Source organism: Neovison vison, chromosome 5 (genome assembly GCF_020171115.1).
Source record: "Neovison vison isolate M4711 chromosome 5, ASM_NN_V1, whole genome shotgun sequence".
Classification (NCBI taxonomy): domain Eukaryota; kingdom Metazoa; phylum Chordata; class Mammalia; order Carnivora; family Mustelidae; genus Neogale; species Neogale vison.
In genome coordinates this window covers 96339439-96366536 of record NC_058095.1, presented here as the reverse complement: position 1 = coordinate 96366536, position 27098 = coordinate 96339439, and the positions used below count along the sequence as shown (strand labels likewise).

Here is a 27098-nt window from a genome sequence, read left to right as displayed (position 1 = left end):
ATGTCAGTACTACCCAAAGCAATCTGTAGCTTCAGTGTGATTCCTGTCTAAATACCCCTGGCATTTTTCACAGAACTGGAATAATCCCAACATTTGTGTGGAACCACAGAAGAGCCCCAATAGCCAAAGCAATTTTGAGAGAGATCGACAGAGCTGGAGGTATCCTAACCCCAGAGTTCAAACAATATTGCAAAACTAAAATAGTCATTAAAAACAGTATGGTGCTAGAACAAAAGGATACATAGATGCTTGGAACAGAACAGAAGGCCTACAAATAAACCCATACCTACACAGTTAATTAACAAAGCAACAAATACATAATGGAGAAGAAAAAAAAATCTTTTCACTAAATAGTGTTGGAAAAATTAGACCACTTTCTTATGCCATGTACAAAAATGAAATTCATTAAAGATTTACATTTAAGACCGAAAAGAAAACATAGGCAGTAGACTCTTGGGCATTGGTCTTATCGATGTTTTTCTGGACAGGTCTCTTCAGACAAAAGCAAAAAAAAGCAAAAATAAACAAATGGGACTACATGAAGCCAGAAAGGTTTTTTTTTTTTTTAAACATGTTATTTCAGAGAGTGAGGGCAAGAGAGCATGCACAGGGTGAGTGGCAGAGGGAGAAGCAGGCTCCTTGCTCAGCAGGGAGCACATGGGGCTTGACCCCATGACGCCAGGATCATGACCTGAGCCAAAGGCAGATGCTTAACCGACTGAGCCACCCAGGCGCCCCAAAACTAAAAAGTTTTTGCACAGCAAAAAACACCATAAAAAAATGAAAAAGCAACCTATTAAATGGGAGAAGGTATTTGTAAATAGTGTATCTGATCAATGTGAATCTCCAAAATATGTAAAGACTCATAAAATCTGACGAAAAAAATGGGCAGAGAACCTGAGTAGACATTTTTTCAAAGATGTACAGATGGCCAAAACTCCAATGAAAAGATGCTTAACATCACTCAACATCAGGGAAAATGCAAATCAAAATCACAGATCACCTCATACCAGTGAGAATGGCTAGAATCAAAAAGTTAAGAAAGAAAAAATGTTGTCACTTTTTCTGTTCACAAGGATGTAAATTGGTGCAGCCACTGTGAAAAACAGTATGGAAGTTCCTCAAAAAATTAAAAAAAATAACTACCCTGTGATCTAGTAATTCCGCTACTGGGTATTTTACCCAAAGGAAAAAACCCCCACTACTTTGAAGAGATTAATGCACCCCTTTGTTTACTGCAGGATTATTTACAATAGCCAAGATATGGAAGCAACCCAATTGTCCACTGATAGATGAATGGATAAAGATGTGGTACACACACACACACACACACACACACACACACAGGATAACTACACAGCCATAAAATGAATGAGATCTTGCCTTTGTGACAACATTGGCAGTCCTAGAGGGTATTATGCTAAGTGAAATAAGTCAGATGGAAAAAGACAAATACTATATGATTTCACTTATATGTGGAATCTACAGTGGCCTCAGACTTCCTTTATCCTGGGTCAGCTGTGGCACCACGGGTCACCTGGTTCATCAGAGATAGAACCTGAGCCTTGCCCTCAACCTTTCCTTCTCCTTCATTCCTCACTCCAACCCCTGATCAGTTTCATAGATATTTTGTGCTTAATCTTTCTCTCATTTTCTGTCCTCTCCCCATACCTAGCCCTTCTGTCCTGGTTTAAACCCTCATCCTTGTCTGTGCTATTTCAAAAGCCCAGGGACTAGTCTCCTGTCTCCAGGCTACCTGTCATCAAATCCACCCTCCACATCCCTGCCATAAACTAAAATATCCCCAGGCATAGTATCTTCTGTCATCTAACCCTTAATATCACTTGTGCCTGATTCTGGTTTTTGGTTTGCATTTCATATTCTAGCAACACTGAATTGCTTGTACTTGGGGTGCCTGGGTGGCTCAGTCAGTTAAGTGTATGACCCTTAGGTTCTAGTTCAGGTCATGATCTCATGGTCCTGGGATGGGGCCCTGTGCTCAGGAAGGAGTCTGCTTTTCTCCCCTTCCCTCTCCCACGGCTCGTGCTCACTCTCTCTAAAATAAATAAAGTCTTAAAAAAATAAGTTGCTTCCACTTACTGTTTTAGAAAGATTATTTATTTGAGAGAGAGAGAGAAGCAGACTTCCCACTGAGCAGGGATCCTGACACAGGGTTTGATCCCAGGACCCTGGGATCGTGGCCTGAGCTGAAGGCAGACGTTTAACTGACTGAGCCACACAGCTGTCCCTGTAGTTGCCTTCCCTTTCTTACCACATTATGTTCATGCCGCAGCTGCTTAATGGAACATTTCTCCTTAGCCTGCAGTTCCTCCAACTCCAGCTTGTTCTTTAAGAAACAGCTCAGGATTGATTTCCTTCAGAAAGCTTTCCTATTTCAATCTCCTGGCCTCCAGCAGAATTAGATACTTGACCTTTGTGCTTCTATAATATGCAGCGTACACTGTCATTATTTCACGTACTATGCTGCAGTAGTATTTCTTCATTTCTAGGAAAATTTTGGTTCACTTGGAAGTGGTATGTTTGTTACTTTGAGAAATATTAAAGTCTCCTAATGCGAAGCAGGACAGGGCAACTGAAGAGAATCAATTGTCACGTAGATAATTCCTTCAATCTGAATGTGAGGGCAAGTATGAAAAGGTCAATGTAAAGAAGAAAAACCATAACACAGGAACTTTTTCAAATAAGAATGTCCAGAACCAGGGCCAGGATCATAGCATTAGGGAGGCACTCACTCTCAGGGCTGTCCTTAAATTTTGTGCCTAGTCACTTGCTTTACCTAGTCCTGGCACTGGCCCAACGAGAATAGGACATGAGACAATGCATATTTAAGTCTTGTGTTCAAGCAAATCAGTTCTGTGGGAAGGAAATCACTTGGGCAGTTATAAAAGGGATGGGGGGAGAGAACAAAAGGAAAGGAATGATTTTCACCGTAGGACTTGGGGTCGGGAGGTGTGTGGCTCACCTCTGGCATGGAGCTGACTTCATGCACCTGGCCGATGAGCTTACAGTAGGACTGAAAAAGCAGCAGCAGCTGGAAATGCAGCTTGTATAATCTCTGACACAGTTCCAATTGCTAAAGAGAGAGCGTGCATGGGAAGAAACAGTTATTAAGGCTCATTCTTATATAACAAGTGAAATCTCGGTGGAGAAAAACATTTTTTTTTTTTAAATCACGGAAACATAACTAGCTGTTATTATTTCAGGTGAAACAGAACAACAAAATCCAGCCAATAAATATCAGTGAGAAATTCACAGTATAAGAGAATAGCTTGGGAGATGACTAATTAGGAGGCGTAGCTATAAAGGGACTCAGTGAATCACCAAATTTTCATTATGTTTGCCAATTAAATATCTCCAAATTATAGCTGTGGTCATCTTAATTGCAGTTGTCTTAATTTGTATAAGCTAAAATTGTTTTTAAAAACAAAAACAATTATTACAAGTATATTCGAAAGGCAAAACATTAAGTCATTCTAGGTGTCAAATTGATAAATTCAGCAATTTGGGACGTTACTCCATGTGACAATTTGGCTGCCGTGAGTGCAGACACTCATCTCAAAGTCTGTGTAAACACAACAGTCAGTCATACGATCAGTGCTTCTACTCAGTGCTCAGTAAATATTTATTGAATTACAGAGTTAAAAAAGGGCTACAAGTGCTAACAGAAAAGAGAAATTAAGGGAACATTCAAATCTCTCTATGGAAAAAACATTTAAAAAGCATCATATAAAATGGCCCTTGAGCCCTATAGATACCTCTCGAATTTAAAATGTTTTCATTATATGGCTTATGTATACTTTGAGGGAAAAATTAATCTTGAATAGTTCCAGCACCAACGATCATACTACTCTTTGAGCTGTATCTGCTTGTAATTGGCTCTACACTTTTCCTGTTTCACTCTAAGAATGAGTTAGCGCCTAGGTGGTAGATGGGAATTCTGTGAAAGAAAAGAGCAGCCTTCACAAGATAGAATTTCACGGCTCAGCAGTCACCAGGGAAAGTGGGTTAAATATGTGGCGTCAAGGAAACATGTCACTGTTCAGTTTTCAAATGTTGTTAAGTAAGGATAAATAGGGCCTTTCTTTTGCTAATGGACTATAAAGAACTCAGCTCAGAACTGAGAGCTTCTAAGGTCCCTTAAAATTGTTCCCCCAAATCAGTTTAGGGAAAGAAATTACAAGAATTTAAACTTAGGCTTTAGGAATAATACCCTATTGATCATATTAATACAATCTTGATCCTAATTGTTAAAAGTTATCAAAGTCCATGCGCTAAGGCTATGCTCAATGAAATTTTCTTTCTCTTGTCCTTTCCCTGGCTCCTGGGTGGAAAATAACAACTCTAGGTTTAGATTTAGATTGATTTGATCTCTCAATGCTGATACCAAACATAAGTTTAAAGAAATAGCTACACTCATTAGTTAGCCCATACTAGATCTTCGGTTGTTTTAGTAAAGCCTTTTGGTTTTTGATCATTTAAGCCTTTCTTTATGGAAATCTTTTAAAATCTGATATATAAGATAACTGCTAGAGACTTGCAGATAAATTAAAAAAAGTATTGTTTAAAAACAAAATTACCTTCATAAACTTAGGGTGAAACCTAGCTATGAAAACTCTGCCCTTTGTTACATGCTGGACAATGCAGGTTATTACTCAAAATATCCCACTGGTAGTCTGAGAGTTCACAGCAACTTGAGTTTCTGCTTTGGGACGAAAGCAGCCCAGAATGCTACTAATTCACTGCATGTCTCAGTCTACCAAATAAAATAGAATGAAACGCAAAGGGGAAAACATGCTAAGAGCTATAATTGTAATAGTAAAAATAAGATTTGTTATGGGTCCATGCCTAAAATGGACAAAGAGTATGAAAGAAAGTTAACTTACTGCAAGAGATTCCATTTGCTACACAGCAAGCATGGCACAGGAAACAAAGGAAAGGAAAGAAAGTACAGGGTCAGTGTAATGCATGCAACGGAAAGCATGGCCCTCTTCCAAGAGCAGAACCGTCAGCAGTATTAGCATTGCTTGCCCAAACTTGATAAATGGTTGCACGTCTTGTACCCATTCAACATGCACAGCGGTCCAGTTAAAAAGAAGCTTGAATGGGAAACATGTCACTGAAAAATATAATTGGTAATTGTTTAGGTTCTCCGATTAGTTGGTTTAGAGGTTTTGTCAATCTTGGACACCAAGGTCAAAACTTTTATTACTTGAAGGTTTTAGTGTGTAACTGTGAATAGTATGTGAACAGAGTAAAACTGTGAGGACACCAACTGAGTAATCTGAAAGAACGGTAGCCCTAAAGAAATTACACTTTTGCTACCTGTTAAGGCAGAGTCTTTAATCCGTTTGACTTCCTATCTGCTAAACTATGAGTATCTAAGAAACACAGAATATATTTAACAATCTAAGTGGCATTTTATTTAGAGTCAGATTGCCTTCCTCGTTAAGAATATTTTATAGGACTGTGAGATATAATCATCTCCAAGGAATAAACCTAGTCTATATACTCCCAAACAAGTGTGAGATATGACAAGTAATTTTCCTGCATTTCACTTGTAATAATTTGTTCTCAATTTCTAAAAGCAATCTAGAACTGGTGGGTAGTTTAGAATAATATAAATTTGTAATTGAGCCGTGTTCAATTATGGCTTCCGTTTTTTGGCATTGTCATATCATAACCATAGACTTGGTTTTAAGGAAAGTATGAGTATGTTGGAAAGGTGATCAGAGTCTGACAGAGTATCAAAAAAAAAAATTTGGCCATTCCTAAGTATGGATCAGTATATCGGGTTCTGGGTTTTCAAAATATTTAAAGACCTATCTAACTTAGTTTCTAATTCTTGACAGAAAAACCACTTATTTTAAAGCTCTTTCTAAAAGAAATCTCTGGGTTATTAGTTTAATGTACTATGCTTAATATAAGGTACATTACACACACAAAATTATCAAATTATTTATCAGTATCTTAAACATAAAGCCCCACCACTATCATTTCCCAGCCCCTTCCCCTGCCCTCCGAGGGTCTCTTCTTGCCTCACCTGTTACTAATATCCAATGAACTGGGCGCTCTGATGACTACTGTATTATGTTTATTGAGTAGTTTTTTGGACCTTGGCCATGAATATCTTTCAAAGCCTTGAAAGATAAATACACTGAAGCCTGTGATGCAGATTACACAGCCTGAGGTAATTGCTATTTTTTTTTATTATAAAATGTCTAGGTAATTGCTATTTTTTTTTTTAAAGATTTTATTTATTTATTTGAGAGAGAGAGACAGTGAGAGAGAGCATGAGCGAGGAGAAGGTCAGAGAGCGAAGCAGACTCCCCATGGAGCTGGGAGCCTGATGTGGGACTTGATCCCGGGACTCCAGGATCACGCCCTGAGCCGAAGGCAGTCGTCCAACCAACTGAGCCACCCAGGCGTCCCGGTAATTGCTATTTTTAAGAAAACTTTATGCCTAGACATTTTATAATCAAACCTTAAGTACTGAAAAAACTGCTGTCTTTCTCCTGTTTTCCGAAACAAGACTGTAATCCAAGAAGGTCATCGAACCAGTTAAGCTGAATGTCCTCTGTTCAATAAAGGCAAAGACTTTTTGACTCCAGCTTGGTGCTGAGGAATTTCATTGTCCATGAATTCTTCCCACTCAGCTCTCAAGGCACAAAACTGTATTTCTTGGGGGATGGCCAACTTGACACAGACCAGTTCTCAATATCCTTCTTAAACGCTCCTTTTTAGGTAGGTTGGTGCAAGTGCCTTGCTATTTATTATCTCACAATCCTTTCCTAGGCCACAGGCTGGGGCCTCGTTTGCATTTAGAGTTCCCAAACAGATAGTGAAAAATGCCTTTCTAGGGGGCGATTTTATGGAAAATATTAAAACCTTTTATCCTTCCCGTGCTAATGTTTTCCTGTATCCAGGTTTTGAGAATAATCCCTTCATAAATCTTTGTGAATGTATTTATGCTTTCATGACTTAAGATTCTTCTGAAAATTTTATGGGAATGGCACCATTTTATTGGGCCAGAAGGATTTTCTTCAAGCCTTGTTCCTGCACTCCTAATACAACTTGATTTATACATTGGATTTAGATGTATATTTTCTCAAAACTAAGAAAAAAAATCAAGAAACCAAGACATTAAAAAATGATCATAGGCAGGGTAGCTTAAAAGCCCAGAATAATCTAATTTTTGTTCGTTATAGTAGCATAGCCGTCCGGGTCTCTCTGTATTCTGCTCTGAAGTGAGTTCTATGCTTACAACCATTACCAGCCAGGTAAAAATCTGAGAAATGTTCACCCTGACAGAAGATGAGCCACAGTGTACTATAATAGCTATTATTTTCATCATAGTTAATCTCTGAAAGCCACTGGTTTAAATTAAATGGGATAAAATTTAGACAACCTAGCCTAAGGTTTCCTTCCTCAAGAATACATAGATGGATTTAATTTCCTAAGAGGGTATAATCAACATGGGCCCGCCCGTTGCTAATATCACTTGGGGCTGGCTTACCGTGACTACTGTATTATGTGTGCTGAGTAGTTTTTTGGACCTCAGCCATGGATATCTTTCAAAGCTTTGAAAGACAAATACCTTTAAGCCTGTGATACAGATTACACAGCCTGAGGTATTTACTATTTTTAAGAAAACTTTAACATCAGGAGACACTTGTTTTCAGTCAATGCAGGGAAAAGGATTCCTTACAGAAGAGTAATTGACTCTCTCTGAAGGGTGATGTTTCATGGGTTACGATTTAACTGCAGAAACTGCAACCTGTCTTGTTTGGTTTGTGTTAAGAACAGAGGTTGCCGTTTTCTCGTGCATAGATTATGTAGGGATAGTAAGTACATAACTGAGAGGGCTGGTGTCCAAAAAGACCCTAGTAATTGGAATGACGATTTGTATATAAGATGAAATGTAGCTGGGCCAAATGTAAATGATTGCACTTGAGTCCGAAGAATGAAAATTTTCCAGTAGTGCTCAGAAATACCTGTTGAATTGGGACTGTGCCAACTAACATCACTTATAATGAGTGAAATGGAAATAGCCCCAGCTTTGCCAGGCCAGCCCCACAGGACCCGGGAGGTGAGTGGTATTCACTAGTTGAAGGCCTAAGCCTCGTGCTGCCATCTGGAGCACCTGGAGTGGGCGTTCTTCTCCCCGACCCACATTTCTACTAACATCAACTATCTAGTGGTAGCCACCCTTAGATGAATTGGAGAAGGTCAGAGAAGGAAATGGAGAGGTCAGTGGAAACCCAAATTCTTTTTTTTTTCCATTTTTTAAAAAAAATTTTTATAAACATATTTTTATCCCCAGGGGTACAGGTCTGTTAAATGCCAGGTTTACACACTTCACAGCACTCACCGTAGCACATACCCTCCCCAATGTCCATAAACCCACCCCCCCCCCCCCCCCCCCCCCCCATCAACCCTCAGTTTGTTTTGTGAGATTAAGAGTCACTTATGGGAAACCCAAATTCTTAATTAGAAGTGCTGATTTAGGTCACGAAGAGATTTGTCCCTCCTCTTGCTTGGGCTGAGAACACATAGGTAAAGCAGGGTCTGCAAATCAGAGAAACTGCTCTTATCAGACCCAAGCAGATCACACTCCTTGTCTTACGTTCTGTTCAGCGTATGCTGTGCTTTATTCTAGGAGAATGGCCAATAATCACCCGCAAGCCTAAATCGTTGACTAATCATGCCTGTCTTTTAAAATAAGCCTTCCCTCAAAAATACTTCCCAAGTATTAGAGACACTTTTTTTTTTTTTTTCCAAAGAGACCGTTTGTTTTGTCCATGCACTGAGAATTCTCCTCTAATAGACACCTGAGCGAGCAAGGTCAGCAGACAGACGCTTGCGTCTTACATACGTAGAGATGTTTCTCACAAGGGCAAGAGTAACACTCTCTCAAGCGGGTGCTAAAGGGTGGCCCATTTTTCTTGAAACACAGCCCTGTCTGGTTTTCCACTTCCCCACTTGGGGGCCTTAAGTACAGCAACACGTTTTTCTATTATAAGAAAAACAGTAGTCCAAGCACCATGATGATTGGCACCCGGATGCTGGAATGCTGGAAATTTTCCTCTAGCTTTTATCTATGTGTATGTTTTTACCTTTTTTATTTATTTATTTTTAAACAATAATTTATTTCTTTTCAGCGTAACAGTATTCATTGTTTTTGCACCACATATGTTTTTACCTTTAAACTGAGTCAGACTAAATACAAACTGTGGGGGTGGGAAGAATCTGGCCTGCAAAGGTAGCCTCAGCCTCAACTTTCCTATCTGCAAAATTGGAAAAACGGATTTTGGACTGTTGTCCAGAGGACTGCTGTAAAAGGTCAAATGCGATTTTATATGTACAGTGTTTGAAAACGATTAGTTTCTTCTTTCCATGTTTATATTCTCAAGCCTTTATTATAATGCTAACAGAGTTGCCATGTATAAATACTTGAATGAAGAAATGAAGTCTAAAGACAAGAAAAGGAACGAGAAGAACCATGACTACAACAGAGATGCACAGAAAGGGGGTGATGAGGAGGAAATGAAGGAAAAAAACCATCAGCAAGAAGATTAAGCAAAAACAACAGAAATCTTCCTTCGAGGGACGTGGAGAAGAAATGGGTGAGGGAGCAACTGAACAAAAGAAAACCATAGAAATAAACTATAAGCACAACAGAGACACATAGTTGAAAATTAGAATGTTTTGGTAAGAGGATAATTTAACTGGAAGTCCTGAGTTTTTAGATTTAACCAGGAAGCTGTAAACAAATGAACAAATAAATAGTAGATTTTGTTTTAACCCTCATTCTCAAAAATCTGCACTGTATTACTGCATTTTCCTGATTAAGATTTGATTATTAGAGAATATAACAGAATTAGATTGAGGGTAAACGTTTAGACAACTATTTTTATAGTCCACTAGACAAACTATATCACGAACTGACCTTGGTTTTTGCTAATTTTAAGTCATAACTTGGTAATGTGTCTCTGGACTGGATTTATTTTAATAGAGTATAGTGGAGGGAGGATTGGGCCTGGAATCAAAAGGCGTGAATGCTACTGGGTGGCAAAAAATTGTACCATAGCCCGTGTGTGTGTGTGCACACGTGCATGTGTATATATGATGTATAATGTATTTAATATATTACTTCTGGGGTATGCTCATGGCACAGGTTATTCAGTGACAATCAGAGTCACAAGGCATTTGAGGCTGGACATCACAGACGCATATGCAGGGACTGATGGAAAGGCTAGAGTCTGTTGTATTTTGAACTGCACATTCAGCTATGCTTACTGGAGACATCTCATGTGACGTCATAAAACCCATATTTTAAAAATGAATTATAGATATGTCATTTGTTATGTACATTTGCCTGTTTCCAGACACAGTGGCCAGGAGATGATTTTTGCCCTTTGTTATCAACCATGAAGCCTTGGACCAGTCAACCTTGGTTTCCTTATCGAGAAACCTGCCCAGCCTCCCACACCTAGGAAGATTAATGACTTCAGGGCTATGAAAGTTTTCTGTAAGACACAATGTCAGATACAGATGTGTCCTCAAGAAGGGCCGTGATGTATAAATGCAACCCACGCGTTAGAACCCTATTTAAGATATTTCTTAGTCTTGTAGTTTGCTTGTTCAGTCTTGTACTCCTTCACTAACACTTAGCCAGGGCCTCACCTGGGGACTCACCCACAGCAAGGATCGTTACCCTGAGGACTGCAAACTCACTCAAAACAATGACCAAACTGAATCCAACCACTGGTATTCTGTTGAAAAGTTTTACCCCTCATTTTTTTTTGTTTGTTTGTTTTTACACGTTAGTAAAGCACTGTGTCTAATACAGGAAGATGGTTTCTCATCCTCTGAACGGTGCACAATCCAAAATGCTTTTGTTCAGTAGTGGTGACGTAATTCCAAGGTAGCACCTCTGCTTGACTGGGCAGCAGCTTCCTCACTTGCCTTCCCTAATCCACTGTGGTGCACTTCAGTTCGTTTCCAGAGTAGAATGCAGGAGCCTGACTCTAATCCTACCCATGCATTAAAACATTTCAATTGCCTGCCGTTTCTGTGAAGATAAACACCAAAGCCCCACATGGTTGGGCTTCTGCCAGCTTCCCTAGACTCTTCTCAAACTTTTCTCCAAGTTGCTTTCTACACTTGCAGCCACGCAGGCTCTCTTCATTTCCTGCAAATGGTCACATCCCCCTTCTGCCTCAGGACCTTTGCACAGGCTCTCTACCTCTGGCTCCTATTTAGGATCTCCACTGAGATGGTACTTCCATGAAGAAGGCTTCTCAGAACTTCCCCCCACATTTGATCAGGGTCCTCTGTTACCTTCTTGCATAGTTTAAGGTTCTTTCCTTAATACCACTTATTGCTATTTGCGCCTATATGATTTTTGATTAATGTCTACGTCCCTGACAGGATTGGAAGCTCCACAAGAGTGCATGCTTGTCTGTTGTTCATTATCATATCCACCACATGGACCACATAGGAGGCACTTAGTACATAATTGCAGAATAAATTATTTTAATCCATTCATAGTCTTCTGCCCCACTGCCCTGACAATACAGCACACATTTATAAGTCAGCTCGTCTGAGGTGTATATTAAAACAATTCTAAAGGGGAAAAGACATATCTATCATAGAGTGATTGCTGAAAGGTCAACAAAGATTTCCTTCCCTGACGAAACTAAGTGATTTGGTGATGAATGAATGAAATTTGGTTTTATATTCTAAAAGAAGAGCAGATTTATTAGGAAATGATTAGTATAGTTAGATGATGGCCAGCAAAGAGATCATTTTTATACCTCTGCTTTTCCAAAAATAAGACTCCCCTCCCCACAAATCCCGTCAATACACAGTCATGCGTGGTTTGAACATCATTCCATCTTACAACAGCCAATAGGCTTCTTGGGAATGTAACGGGGTGACCCATTGTGCACCTTCCTTTCTCATGCGCTATGCTTCTCGGGTGGATCAAAATCAACACACGCCGTCAGAGCACAGAAAAGATCAATTCTAACAGGTTTTCATTACCTTTTCTTCCGAGTCGCCTGGCTGACAGGTAATTACTCCATCTCTTGATCCTCCTGCAAATGTTGCCTTACAATTTGCAAGCCACTGTTGTCAGAAAGAGATGCAGACATAGGTAAAATCAGTGATGTTCTGAGAACATTTTTATTGTCAGTCCTGTCAGGGAAAATTAATGAAGCTTCTAATCATAGTAATATAAAATTTTGCTGTAATGCCTTTTTTGAAATTATTTTTTTCTGGTTAAAGGTGAACTATTTGAGATTAAAATATCTATTCATGTGGGTTCAGTGATGCTCATTTTTAAATTTTTGTATTTTTAAAAGATTTTGTTTACTTATTTGAAGAGGAGAGAGAGAGACAGAGAGAGAGAGAACATGAGCAGGGCAGACGGAAAGGGAGAAGCAGACATCGGCTGAGCAGGGAGCCTGATGTGGGGCTTGATCCCAGGACCCTGAGATCATGACCTAAGCCAAAGGCAGCCACGTAACTGACTGAGCCACCCAGTCCCCTTGTGATGTTCATTTAAATATGTAATTTCAGCATTGTGATATAACATTCTTGGAGGATGGCTTCACCAGACCATTCCTATTTTATGTATAAACTTAAAAATATCATATACAGTTAGAAACCTTTCTTGTAATAGAAATTTGGAGATAATACCAACCATTCCTCATAGGCTGGCAGATTCTGGACCATGCAACTGGACTCATGGCCCACCTGCCTCTCTGTGATATTGGGTGGCTTCTGTGGGGACAGGTCTACTTCAATGTAAGAAAGGCTACTAAAATAACAGCTCAGCTGCTCAGAGATTCTGCCGTCCTTAAGTATTTGGGATAGTAACTAATACAGATACTAACTAATACAGATGTGACAAGGAACCCCCAGGCACAAAACAGCCGTGAAGAACTGAAATTGAGGGGCGCCTGGGTGCTCAGTGGGTTAAGCCTCTGCCTTCGGCTCAGGTCATGATCCCAGGGTCCTGGGATTGAGTCCTACATTGGGCTCTCTGCTCAGCAGGGAGCCTGCTTCCGCCTCTCTCTCTGCCTGCCTCTTTGCCTACTTGTGATCTCTGTCTGTCAAATAAATAAATAAATAAAATCTTAAAAAAAAAGTGACATCTGACATCTGACATCAAAAGAGTGGTTTTTTCACCAAGAAGAATGGAAGGATTATTTTTATGAACTGATGATGAAGAAGGTGGAAAGCCATGACCAATAAAACCACAAAATAGAAGACAATGGAAATTGTTATAGTACGATGTTAGGACTCTCACCCTTGGGTAGATGATGAAGAGATCAGTAACAACAAAAACAACAAACAAAAAACAAGTAACTTTATAATGAATGTTTTCTGTGTATGAAGCACTGTGCTGGGCAGTTTACATAGGTTATTTCTATTATTTTTTTTTAATTTTTTATTTTTTATAAACATATATTTTTATCCCCAGGGGTACAGGTCTGTGAATCCCCAGGTTTACACACTTCACAGCACTCACCAAAGCACATACTCTCCCCAATGTCCATAACCCCACCCCCCTTCTCCCAACACCCCTCCCCCCAGCAACCCTCAGTTTGTTTTGAGAGATTAAGAGTCACTTATGGTTTGTCTCCCTCCCAATCCCATCTTGTTAAATTTATTCTTCTCCTACCCCCTTAAGCCCCCATGTTGCATCACCAGGTTATTTCTATTTTTTTTTTTAAGATTTTTTTTTATTTATCTGACAGAGATCACAAGTAGGCAGAGGCAGGCAGAGAGAGAGGAGGAAGCAGGCTCCCCGCTGAGCAGAGAGCCTGACGTGGGGCTCTATCCCAGGACCTTGAGATCATGACCCGAGCCGAAGGCAGAGGCTTAACCCACCGAGCCACCCAGGCGCCCTGGTTATTTCTATTTTTAAAGGCAATACTGTATTGTGTTTGAAAGTATGGACTTTTGCATCCCGTAGACCTGGGTTTCAATACCAACTTTCCACCTCCTTGCTAATGAGGACAATAATAGCAATTCCAGGGTAGTTGTGAGCATTCCATGATTTAATTTAAAAGATCTAACTCTTATCATGTTGGACACACAGAAAGGACACAGGAAAGGATACATGCTATGACTCTATTATTTATCCTTACAACAATTCTGCAAATTAATTATTATCGCCATCTTACAGATGATGAATCTGTGGTGAGGAGATTAAGTGACCTATCCATTTCACTAACCCTTAAGTAGCTGAGCTGTGATTTGAACCCATGTCCATGTGATTTCAAAATTCAGGCTTTTTCTATAGTGTTTGGCATATTATAGAAGTATCCCACAGATATTACACATAATTACTTGTCAGAAATCAGGGGGTCTGCATGCCTGGTTTCTGGATCACTTTTGTCTCTAACATTTACAGTCTAGATCTACAAAGTAAAAAGAGAGTAAAGAGCAGGAGTCAAGGCCAGGAGAGGCAGCTACTGAGAGTAGTTAAGAGGAGAGAGCTGAGATCCACCCCGTCTAGTTTCAAGTGAGGCAAACGCTGGAAGGAAGTAATTAACAATTTTATTAAATCTCTGAGAAAAGTTAATGACATTGACAAGGAGACATATCAAGCAAATACCCATGTTTCCCAGTTTCTGGGTAGGGAAATTATGGGGCTAAAAATGAAACTTCTCATTTGTTTCATTTGAAAACTTCTCATTTGTAGACATCATTTTTGTTTCATCCATACTGTTGACTGGAGCTGCAGCCCCTAACAGAGGAACAGATGAGGTTTGTCTTCTTCCAAAGACCCTGTCTTAGATTAACTGCAACACCTCCCCAGGGCTCATAGTGGTGGGGTTCATTTGATTTTAATTGAATGTATATGCACAGAATCACAAAAACTTACCGAGAGAGTGGCTTCTTTTCTGTTGTTGTAGGTATCCAAATACTCTTGCAGTTCTAAAACACTGAACTTGAGCTTGTCCAGAAGTCCACAAGACAGGAGCTAAAGACAGGAAAATCATCTGTGTTAAAACAACTAGAGTGATAACTAGACGAGGCATGGCTCCAGAGATAGAAAAGAGAAGTATATTTAGAATTAATGTAAAGTGGGGACCAGTGGCTCCATTTTTAGTAAGCTGTGCAATCTGTAACTTTGCTCCACAATCAGCTGCGGTGGTGACTGAACTGTGTGTGAAGACAGACCCAAATAGACTTTTGAAGTGATTTTATCGTTAATCTGAACTTTAAATCATTTAAGATAGAATGGGTTCTCTTACTGCATTCCCTGCTGCAAGGTAGCTAACCACCAAGTTCCTGGAAAGACTAATTCTTCAGAGACTTTTGAAATCAAAGCACATATGCATTGGTTCTAAATTCAGTAATTACTCAGCCTATAAGATGGTTGTATGATACGCATGGGGGCGTGAACCCTCAAAGAGCTCACCCATCAGGCAGGCTTAGAATTTTATTTAGTAAGTCATGATTTAGCAGTCAGCCAGAGGATGCTTTAACCAACCCTCAAACTCATCACCTGCAGTCCAGGCTGGATGAATCCCTCCAGGGGGTGATCAGTTTCTATCTGAGACTTGGGAGGGAGCAAATGAGGTCATAGTGTTTCTGGATCCCCATCCAGTTGGGTAACTTGGCATTGTGGGGCCAGGCTAGGGCAGCTCTTGGATTTTGCTCACCTATTCATGGCTGTCAAAGCCAGAGTTATTGGAGAAAGGTGCAAGGACATGGAGGGAGCACCGAGGTAGATTTTTCTCCTGATTCTCTGAAATGACTTGGACTTGGCTGGTAATGTACAATCGTTACTATGCAGACTTTGGCCTTTGGGGGTCATGTCACAACACGGCGCTGCTTGCAAACACTGACAGTATCTTTCAGACAAACCACAACACAAGCATGCTTCCTGGAAGTTCCACCCCTTAGTAATCTGGGCCGGCCATTAGCCATCAGAGTTTGGGGTACTCACAGTCTCAGCGTCCACGAAGAGTGTCGGGCATTCGGAGCAGGAGGTGAGCATCTGAGAAGAGCTGACAAACTTGGACCCGATTCCCCGGAGATTGTCTCCAAGGTAACTGGCCGCATCACAGGTTAGGAAGCAGAACCTTTTCTGAATATTCTGAAAGGCAAAATAATTACCATTTGTAAAGGGTAAGTTTTAACTTATGTACTAGAAAAACCCATTTTTTAATCTTTATAAAAATATTAAGTGAGGTAGAGGTGGGGGAGATAGGGATTAGGGCGAATGTTGGTCTCAAGTAAATAATCACCCAGTATGGACAAAACTTCTTCTTAAAGTGTCATTTCCCAGAGTGTGGATGCCTCTATAATCTTTCAAATAAATAGTACTTTTCTTTTTGATGGTTGTTAGTGCTGGTCAGCAACTTGAGTCCTCCTCACTTGTTTGTCAGATTAGTGAGAAATTACTCAGATTACCTCAATGTGTGCAAGTTTGAAAAGGTCGTGAGATGTAACACTTCTCTGTTCCCCAAGATTGCAGCTTCCTGAGAAAGAGCACCAAAATAGTGCCATTTGAACCTCTGAAAAGTGGAAGCAAATGCTTTGTGGGTCTGGAATAATATCTCCCTCTGAGGGTGTGTCTGTTCTGGGGTCTCTAATTCTGTCCCACGGTGTTGCTTACGTTGACTCATTAATCCTCACAGCTGGGGACAAGTCAAGGTTAAGACCTGACTTGCCGAAGTTCATGCTATTAGTAAGTCACAGAGGAAGAGTGAGCCTGACTCTAGAGCTCATATTCCTTCCACAAATTGACAAAGCTTCCCTAAGATTTATTTTCTCCTGTCCTGCCTGAGGACAAAACCAGAATTAGGAAGAACCTGAGTCATGGTGCTGGTGTCAGTGCCAAAATGGGAACATGTTCTAGCCCCTAAGCTTCCAACACACAGTACCTTTAACTAAAAGAACACAATATTCAACCAAAAAAAAAAAAAAAAAATCCAGTCCTAGGCATTGGCTTTCCTCAAAGAGATGTCATACCTTTTGAGTTGTGGAATTGAATCCAGGAGAAATCCTCTTTGCCCTATTGTGAGGAAAGTGACCATCCCCAAACAGCAGCAGCTGATTCTCTAAGCTTCATATTGGAACAATGCCAACCATGTTACACATTAATGAGTTTTTAATTTCATATATACGAGAATTTTGGCATAATGCAGAGCATATATGTCTTTATGCTGTTAAGTTAGTTTTGTGTGCAGTTAGAAAAAAATGGAGAAAAAAAAAACTTGACCAAATGTTAGAGCAGAAAGAACAAGAAATACCATGTCTAGCATCATACACCTAGTTGAGTGGCAGAACCGGGAGTAAGATTCAGGTCCCCAAAGAGTTTGGGGTTCTTTCCATTTGACCTAAGGATAAGATGAGGTCTGGGAAGCCATCTGACGGGGACCTCAGAGCCTCTTATAAAGACAGGAGATACTGAGGGGATATACACTCAGTTTAGTCCTCACCTGACTTCCATATAAACACATCATATAATTTGGAGGCACTGAGTGATACAATGATGGCTTCCTAACCCAGGAGCAGCGGGAAGGACATATGATGACTAAGGTACTTGGAAAGATGGCCACGCTGGACCATTAGAAATCAATTCCTCATTTTTAAAACCAAATTCTTTTGGCAATTACCTTCTCTCTACCCCTCCAAAATCCAGCTAAATACAGGGAAATGTGGCCTTCAGATTCACAGGAAAATGTGAGAAAACAGCAGACATGGTGGAATACATGGCAACAGCTTAATAGAGCACATGTCTGAAATGTATTTCATTTCCAGGATATTTTATTAATACCTATTGTGTGACTCATATTTCTCTCAATCACATAGCATTTGATAACAGCTGAAAAAATTCTTTCTAAATGTAATATATTTTTAAAAGAATTTATTATTTTTTTTGAGAGAGAAAGAGCACACACATGCATGAGTTGGGCCTGGGCCAGAGGAGAGGGAGAAGCGACTCTCACCCAGCAGGGAGCCCGATTTGGTGAGGAGCTCAATCCCGGGACCCTGAGATCCTGACCTGAGCTAAAGTCAGGGTTAATTTACTGAGCCACCCAGGTGCCCGAAGGCTAAATGTAATATTAAAAACTGGAAGAGGAGGTACATAATTGTATGATTATTATCGCAGGTAAGCTCCATAGGGATTAACCTAATACATGAATGGAAAAAAAAAAAGTCCAAACCCCAAAATGCCCTTACCCAAGGGCCCAGCCCCATCTCGCAGCTCATGGGACAACCTGCCGGTCTGCTGTCATCAAGTCAGATGTCCGTTTACTATTTCTGCTGAAAAACATTCCCATTCGTTTGTTCTGTGTTCACTGAGCATCTCCTGCATGTTAGCAACTGTGCCAGGTCTAAGACACCATTGCTTCCCCTCTCTGAGGCAAAGAGACAATGGGTAATTCTCACAGAATGTGACAGGCATCACAGATGTAACCACAATGTGCTTGGGATCCCAGGTGACAGGGAGAAAGAAGGGAAGGCTTCATTCACTGAAGTGAGCCCCAGTCAGGGGTTTGCATGTTATGGGAGTACTGAGGGCCAAGAGGACACAGCCATTCTAGGTAGAGGGAAAAATATTGCTCAGGATGAGAAAACTGAGCACAGATAGTGCTAGTGACTGTAGTAAGAAAAAAAAATACCAAAACAGCCAAATTTAAATGATTAATGATTAACCATTATTTAAATGGAGTTCTTATCTCTCAACAAACAATTGTTTTCTCTCTCAAGCCCCTCTAGCTTCCAGTTAATCTCAGACACAACTTTAGTTTGTCCCGTCAACTTTCTAAAAGATTTCCCAGAAAGTAAACTGAAAACTTGAGAGAGAGCACAATAACACTCAGTAAAAGCTATGGTGAGAAACCATAGCTTTAGTGCCATTGGTATATAATTCTCCAAAAAAATGGGTCATAAGAAGGGCCACCAAGCTCAAAAACAGACTTTACCTTTTATAGAAACTTAATTGTGCCTTCCTGAATTGGAAACTTTTTTAAGGCAGACAATCCCACTTTTAATAGAATTCCTGGTTTTCCTGCATTTCCCTTCTGCCATGGCTTTTCTTGAAGGTAATCAATGAGTGGGCCCATCCCTCATGCCAACCAAGTTACGGTCCACCTCTTGTATATAGTCAACAGAACTCGACCTATAAAACCAGGTAAGGGGGTTCTGCCCTTGTTTGTCCATTCATTTCCCCATCACTCATGTCTACTGGAGGCTGCAACTACATCGTCCCTTTCCATGTTTCCCCTGCATTATTAGTGGCAATTCTGTTTTGTGAGTTATCAAATGCAAGTTTAGAAAAAATGCTGAAAGAAAGGCACCTTTATTAGGAAAACAGGAACTTGAAAGAAAGTAAAAAGAAGGGGGCAAAAAAAAAAAAAAAAGACACCCATAATCTCATCACTGCGAGTAAACTACAGTGAATTGCTAGTATATAATCTTCACTAGTTTCTGAATATTAAAAAAAAAAAAAGGAATACTGTACACACTGGTTTTTCAAAACAAGTTTTCTCTTAAACTCTATGGTAACTATGTTTCCATGTCAGCCAATTTTCACCTATAATTTCATCTTTTCTCATCCTGAGTATAAGTCCCATCCCTGCTACTTTCTTAGGCTCGCCTTCAAATATGGCACACAGGGCCAGTTAACTCCAGTGATGACGAAAGACCTTTGGGGTTGCTTCATAACAAGCGGTTTCTCTTCTTTTGCTGCCTCCTACCCCTGCCATCATTTGATGAAATTTGGAGTAAAAGTTCAGAGCAAGATACATAGAGGAGCTAATAGGAATTTGCACACCAACAGACAGGCAGGCAGGCATCAAAATAAACCTTCAAGCACCCCTCAGAAATTGAGTTCTCCCCATCTCTTTGGTTCAGTCATTGTTATAAGTGTGTTTGGGGATAACAAGTGAAATCTGAAGGTGTCCACAAAGAGATTGCTACATTGAGCCATGGGCAAGGTGCCACGGGCGCCTGGCAGGGGGACTGGGAGCCAGCCTGCCCTCTGCTGGCCACACTCGGTACTGCATGGGTCTGGAGGAAGGGGCCTATTTCCAATTCGCGCAGACTCTATGGACCGACTAGCAGGCTGTGGTTCACGCAGGAGAAGCAAAGTATGACCGCCCATGTGTTCAGAAGCATCTACAACACGTTTAAGGAATTCATGCAGGGGAAAAGAGATAAAAGATAATGAAAGGCTAAACACGAATAATGTAGAAAAGGGAGAGACAGAGGAAGCGTCCAAGAGGAAGGACGGGATGAGGTGAGGCTAGGCTTGGCAGAAGAGACCACTGGCTGGTTCTGGTGTCACGGATGACATCTGGGATGGATGACCTCTACAAAAAAGCCCGAACGGCAAGAGCGAACAGTCCAGCACGGATACTACGTCCTCTGGGGACAAGGCTCTGCAATCCTAGCTGGTGAGGGCCGAGCAGATTATCGTTAGAAGAAAGGCTGGAGTCAGACGCAACCCCGGGGTTCCTGGAGCAGGAAACAGTACCAGCCCAGCAGGAGACCACCGCCCCTCCCGCCATCAGAAGCTAGTCTGCCGCCTGCGAGCAGTCCTCCGACCGCGAGCCCCGTACCTTAAACAAGGAGGAGAACACATGAAATGTGTACACGGCGCAGGAGCCGTCCGAGTCGCACATGAGCTGGTTGATGTGGCTGCGCCAGGCTTCCTCTGCGTCGTCGCAGGCTGCCGGCTGGAAGGCAGCAAGGATGGCCGAGAAGAAGGGCGAGGGCGGGGGAGAGACCCCCCTGTCACCTTCTCCAAAGCTGGGAAAGATGAGAACAACCCAGTCACCCAGTGCCGTCCTCCTGCTTCCCCAGCCCCGTCTGCTGTCCTGCCCGGCCTCCCTTGGAGGTGGCTGCGGGGACCCCGCTCTGCTTCCCCCATCTTCGACAGTCTCTTCTGAATCTTAGGAAAGAGAACCTTCACCTCCGGAACTGCCGGGTTTCCTCCCCTTCTGACTTCCTTTATAGCGAGTGGGGTCCGGCCCCAGGAGCATCCAAGAGCGAACAGTCTCGCTTTCCCAGCCGCCGGTCTCCAGACGGATAAACAGTTACTTTTGGCTCTTTCGCGCCTTTTCAGTTTTCATTGCGAACCATTAGAACAAAATTTGGAATCTTTTCACTTGTCCTTTGGGGGGGATGAGTATTAATGGCTGCACATGTATGGATGCCCAGGAGGGGCGGGTGGAGTAGAAAACGGTAGTGGAAGAATAGAAAGGCAAGGTGAGAGATACCCACAGGGAGGAAGGAAGGCAAGAGAATGAACACAGGTGAAAGGTCAAGGTCTTCTCTAGGTTCTATTACCTTCAGCTCTTCCTTCCAAGCACAGATAATTCTCACCACAACAGAGGGTCTTTGTCTAGCCTTATCAAAAGCTCAGTAGTTCTTTTCCACATTCAGAAGAGAGATTTTAGGATTTTGACTTTCTTCTCCAGAAGTAATTCTCTAACCTTATCACTTGTGAATCTTTTTCTAGACACTGCAGTGGCTTTTTTTTTTTTTTTTTTTTTAAGTAGGCTCCATGCCCAGCATGGAGCCCAATGCGGGCCTTGAACTCACGACCCTGAGATCAAGACCCGAGCTGAGATCAAGAGTGGGATGCTCAACCGACTGAGCCACCCTGGCGCCCCTGCGTTAGTGTTTTTATCTATTCCTCTCTATTTTTGTCTGTTCCTATTCTCTATGTCTCACTCGTCTCAGAAACATCAGCCACTAGGCTGAAAGCCTCCCACTTAAAAAAAGAGTAAGTATTTAACTTACAAAGAGCCTCTTGTTCTTGTCTTTTAACTCAAAGTGGAAAGAATTTCCAAGGTTTGCCAGTCTTGCTTATCTTCAAAGCTTGCAAAGCTTAGACCATGTCCCCAGGCCCTCTTTGGCTTTTGAATTACTCTATGGCTTTTAGGAGTCACTACCTGGGTACCCCTCTCAGTTCCGCACCAGGCCCTGCTCTGACACTGGAGGACTCTGACCAGCTCTAAAAGCCTTCAGAGTCAGAAGTCGATTTTGACTCTTCTTTAGGAAGTCCCGGCAGTGCCGTGTGACCTTCCACTTGACATAAGTGAATGCGATACAACGTGCCAGGTGCCAGGTACGCTGTCACCACTCATTTCCACCAGGGGCTTCTTTACCTCGCGAGAGTGAACTGGTCCATGGCTCTGTCGCCTTTTTCTTCTGCCTCAGTCATGTCCAGGCTGAAGCTGCCACTGCATTCGAAGGTTGCTGGGAGTTCATTGACAGAACTGGAGAGATCGTCCTCCTGCACGGCCGTGTCCTCCTCCTCCTGGACAGCTTCAGCCTGGAAGAAGAAAAATAGGAAAGAATCCCCCAACCATGTAAGAATATCTTTGGGGAAGTCCATTCAAAGGAAGAATAAGAGACAAATCCCGAGAGTGATAGAAATCAGAGGCACTGATTTTCCGACTACAAAACAGTCACTTTGTATAACTGGACTGGGAAATTCTCCGAAGTACTGTTCATTCTTTACCTTCTTTTCAGTCTTGCCTATAATAGTTTCCAAAGAGGCTCTCAGTAGATTGCCCTACCATGATCATGGGAGTATAAATGCTAAACTTGGAAAAAACCACAGAGACCCCTTGATCTAGCCCTTACATTTTATCTATTTTTAAAAAATTTTTAAAGATTTTATTTATTTATTTGGCAGAGAGATAGAGAGCACAAGTAAGCAGAGAGGCAGGCAGAGAGAGAGAGAGAGAGAGAGAAGTAGGCTCTCTGCCAAGCAGGGAGCCCCATGTGGGCTCTGTCCCAGGACCCTGGAATCATGACCTGAGCTGAAGGCAGCCGCTTAACCAACTGAGCCACCCAGGTGCCCCAGCCCTCACATTTTATAGGAAACTCATGTGTGGGAAAGGGACTTGCCTGACATCAAGTAGATAAATCGGGGCCCTTGGATTCAGAGCTCTTTCCACTGTACAAACCTTACCTTCCAAAGTGAGCTTATCCAGAGGGAATGCTCTGAAACAGAATTCCTTTACCTATGGAAGCTGGAATTTAGAATCACCAGTGACTGCTATAGTGAATGCTCAAGATCTACCTGCAGGACCCATGAGTGGTCCATGGCTGCTCACCGAGCCCACCATGTTGCTAGGCCTTTCCATACTGGCCATCCTCTAAGGCCCATTTACATACATGCTTTGCTCTTGGAATCCCCCCAAAGGTAACGGATAGCAGAGGCTGCTCTCACACTGCTATACAATGAGCAGCGAAATGCAAGGGCTCTGGGTCAGGCAGAGTTGGGATCAGTGAGGGGCAGGAGGGAGATGCAGCAAGTGTGATGGAAAAAGAGGCTGGGTTTGAATGCGGGCCAGGGGGACTCAGCTGGAGAACTGACTGTTCTTTAGGAGAGGAAGGACGGCAACTGGGTTACAGACCAGAAGAGGAGAGGAAGACATCACACGCACATGTTTCAGTGAGTCATTTTCTTAAAACAAAACCGAAGCCAGGCAAAATGGAAATATATATGAATTTGAGCATTATCATGGGTTGCTGGCTGGCCACCCAGTTGGTATTCTGAATCTAGGATTAATAGATAAATGAAGAGGGGTGTTTAAAGATATGTTAGGGAAACAAGATATCTCGTGTCTTTGAAGGAATTGCTCATAAATCCTGAGTTCCAGAGGCTTATTCATATCTGCTCTTTCCGGCTTTTTAAAACTACCGCGGTGCCAAGGAGACTGGCCGCCGGTTACTGGTCTGGGTTATTCGTGTACATAATCTGAATCTGTTGGGGGAGGGCTGAGTTCTCACAAAAATGTCTTTTATTTTCCCCTTCTCACATCACAGCTATATCGCACATTGTGGAAACCCAGCTCGGGTGGAAAACAGAGAGAGCCTTTCAGAAATTAGACTTAAATTTTCCTTGATTGAATTAGAGGATTCCTGCATGAGTTCATAAATACATTACCACTCAGGTAGTGCTTTCTAGGAGAAATCTATGTAACTTAGCAATCAAAATTGAAAAATTGAGAAAATGACTCTTCTAAGACTGAAAATAGCAAATGCTAATACGTGCACACTTATTTTGTGATGTGCTTCCCATGAAATGTAATTTCTTAATCTTAGGACTAATCTTAGGCATTTTAATCTCAGACAAATTTCCTTTCTGGATTTTTTGACAAGAAAAGGGACTTTGCTGACTCTGAGAATCCAGACTGTAGTCCTTCTGCACCGAGGCACTCTCAGAAATAATTTCTTAAGCTTCAACGTTTTTAAGTGATTACAATTGATTGGTTGTTCTTGGTTTAAAGTATGTTGATTTCCCTGGACCTCAGATCTGTTTTAAGTGCACTATAAAAGAATACACAACAGCCGGTATTATATATTTTTTTCCATTAGAAGTATCAGAAAGAATATACTTTTATATATTTTAAACATAATTTTATAACTTTCTCTTTCAAACTTATACTACCATAGCAAACTCAGGATAAAGGACACCTACTACCAACAGTAGGTTATTTTTTATTTGTAATATAAGAAAATACAATTCTATAGTAAGGGGCATATATGTGGGCACTTATGTGAACACAGTGCAGATCGTTTTATGATTAGGATATCTTAGGGAAATTTTGACAAAATTAACCTTAAATGTAATTTAATCAATCATTTTAATGGCTAGATTTTTAAAGACCTGACCTTTTAAATAAGAAAATTGTATCTGTTACTTACTTTTCTCCTCAGTCTGGCTAGGACAGTTTTGTTTAAATCTGGCATAATATTGTGATTAACACTGAAAATTCCAATAGTATGCCAAAATGCCAGAGTGGAATCAATGTACAAATTGTGTAACTGGTTCCTACATAGGAAAAAATTTCCCCAAGTACATGCACACACCCACACCTCACTTAGCATATTGTTTTGTAAAAGTCATGACGAAGAACAGCAATTTCCAAGTCAAATTTCAGTTGAAATTATCCATACGCTCAGACATGCACTGATTAGTTTTATCATTAATCAGCAGCATTCCTGCTATACGGAAAATGTGAAATGTCTCCTTTGAATGAGACCTCAAAGTGAATCTCTTTCAACCAACAAGAAGATGGCTGCTCATTTGGCAGGGTAAAACAACTTCCAAACATAGGCTCCCATGCACAAATTCAATTATTTCAACAAAGTCAGAAAGAAAAAAGATACAGTCCCTCCGCTTAGAGCCCCCAAAGACTTCTCAAAAAATTGGAAGTACTTTTTCTTTAAGAAAACTACAATCACGATTGCCCAAATCTCTTCACCTTGGAGCCCTCAGAAATCTGCAGATTATTCATATCAGACAAAGACGTCTCGAAGCTAGCCATTCTGGTGTTAAAGGAATGAGGGTCCGCAGGGGTCATATCACAGGCTGTGGTGAGCGATTCCATGGGATTCGTCTCCTCAGAAGGGGAGCGAGTCATGATCTGCAGAGAGAGCAAAGCAAATAAAACAGTGTGGAGTTTCTTTAAAAGCTCAAATGATCCTTTATGTAAGAGTACAGACCATTGTGCGAGCTCACTCTGGGGTGACAAATATTATTTCACGTGCCCATCTCAGTACTGTTGGAACTTAACCCCAGCAGCTGGTGTAGGGCATTAGGGCACAGAACTCTTAAAACACAAGCACTCATATTTTCAGTTAACCCCAAACAAATGTCCATTATATTTCCTAAAAACGTCAGATGTCTCACGCATTTTTAGAAAGAGTCCAGCCTCGTAAACATATCTAAGAAAAAGCAAAGGCCTTAACAGATCTGATGGTGTTCAAGGCTTCTAACAAACACCCCAGTATTTGTGTCTGTTTGCAACCTGTAGACAAGAGGCTGGTTATTACCATCAGTCAGACACCCCCTGACATTTTGGGTGTTAAGTTTAGCAGCCGTGCCGAGTTTCTTTAGCGGCACCTGGAAACCATACTCCTGCCTCGATTACAAAAATAAGTCTCCCGTTGCGCAGTGTGGGAAGGTAGGCCTACTCACTAGGTCGGAGTGCTCCAGGATCTGGCTGGTTGTGAGGTCCTCCTCTTCGGAGGACTCATCGGAGTCCTCGTGGTTCATTTTATTTAGGCTGGGAGACCTTCCCGAAAGTTGGCGCTCCTCCAGGAGCTGCATATCACACTTGTCCAAACTGTCCAGAGAACGCCTGCGCACTCCCCAGTTGAAATTGTCCATGCTCTCACCCTGAAATCACAGCATCGGCTGGTTTTTATGCCAGAACCTTCCGGCACTCACACCTTCACACATTCAATTAGTCATAGCTTAGAAATAAACGCTTTCATTATGAACTTCCAAGCTCTCGTCTACTTTGGTACCAAACATTTTGTTTACGTGATGTGAAAGGTAGTAAAGCATACTATTTTCACCTCAACGCATATAGAATTATAGGGAGAAGTGATTACACACTTCTCTTGGGCCTGGTGGGTAATATCATGTTTTATTTATTTATTTTTTAAAAGGTGACTTTGGTCAACTCTGTAATGATCTAGGTGTCCGAAAATCAGTAAGAAAGAGACCATTTCTATTAAAACAACCTCCAAAGAGGTATGGCCTCTCCCTGGCCCATTTAGTACTGTTTTCGGAAGGAAAAAAGAGTAGGAGCTATGCTGTAGCACATTCCACATCCTCTGGGTATTAAGTAGAAGAGTATTAGGTAAACATTCCAGCCTGTTCCTGCTACAGCAGTTTTCGCAGATCAAATGCAGAGTTAAAAGAATATTTGAGAGCAGCTGAGTGAAGTCTGATGGGTCATGCACTATGCAAAGGCCAGAGAAGCATGGCTTAACTTTTGCTTTAGGTTCATCTTTAAATAACTGTCCCACCGTAGAAAATTGTTGCTTTCCTGGACCTGAGATGATTGACCTGGTACCGAGCGCTAATGCTGACTTGTACCTTTTCATTTCCAAGACCTGCACTAAGTGGCAATGCAGGCATTAGAGCTTCTCATATCCCAGACTTTCTTTACAGACCATTTGATATTAAATAAGCATATTTGTCCAACACAAAAATCCTCCCTAGAAAGTAATTGGGGTTTTATTTTTTTCTGTTAAAACAGGAATAAAGGAAGAGAATTCTTCCC

At 41.4% G+C, this 27098-nt stretch overlaps 1 protein-coding gene across 7 annotated transcripts in view; it reads right to left on the bottom strand.

Annotated features, from left to right (window-relative positions):
* The window catches only part of FRY (FRY microtubule binding protein), a 349740-nt gene that overhangs the window by 9085 nt on the left and 313557 nt on the right, over positions 1 to 27098 (bottom strand). For 5 of the 7 annotated variants that reach the window (XM_044249549.1, XM_044249550.1, XM_044249552.1 and 2 more), the window contains 9 exons: positions 26003 to 26203; positions 25287 to 25448; positions 22173 to 22339; positions 20619 to 20808; positions 15992 to 16141; positions 14921 to 15019; positions 12067 to 12150; positions 4905 to 4922; positions 2984 to 3094 (listed from right to left, as the gene is read on the bottom strand). In XM_044249549.1, the coding sequence (XP_044105484.1) occupies positions 2984 to 3094; positions 4905 to 4922; positions 12067 to 12150; positions 14921 to 15019; positions 15992 to 16141; positions 20619 to 20808; positions 22173 to 22339; positions 25287 to 25448; positions 26003 to 26203 (1182 nt within the window). The remainder of the gene's footprint in view (positions 1 to 2983; positions 3095 to 4904; positions 4923 to 12066; positions 12151 to 14920; positions 15020 to 15991; positions 16142 to 20618; positions 20809 to 22172; positions 22340 to 25286; positions 25449 to 26002; positions 26204 to 27098) is intronic. The other 2 variants (XM_044249551.1, XM_044249553.1) reach the window with 1 other exon arrangement.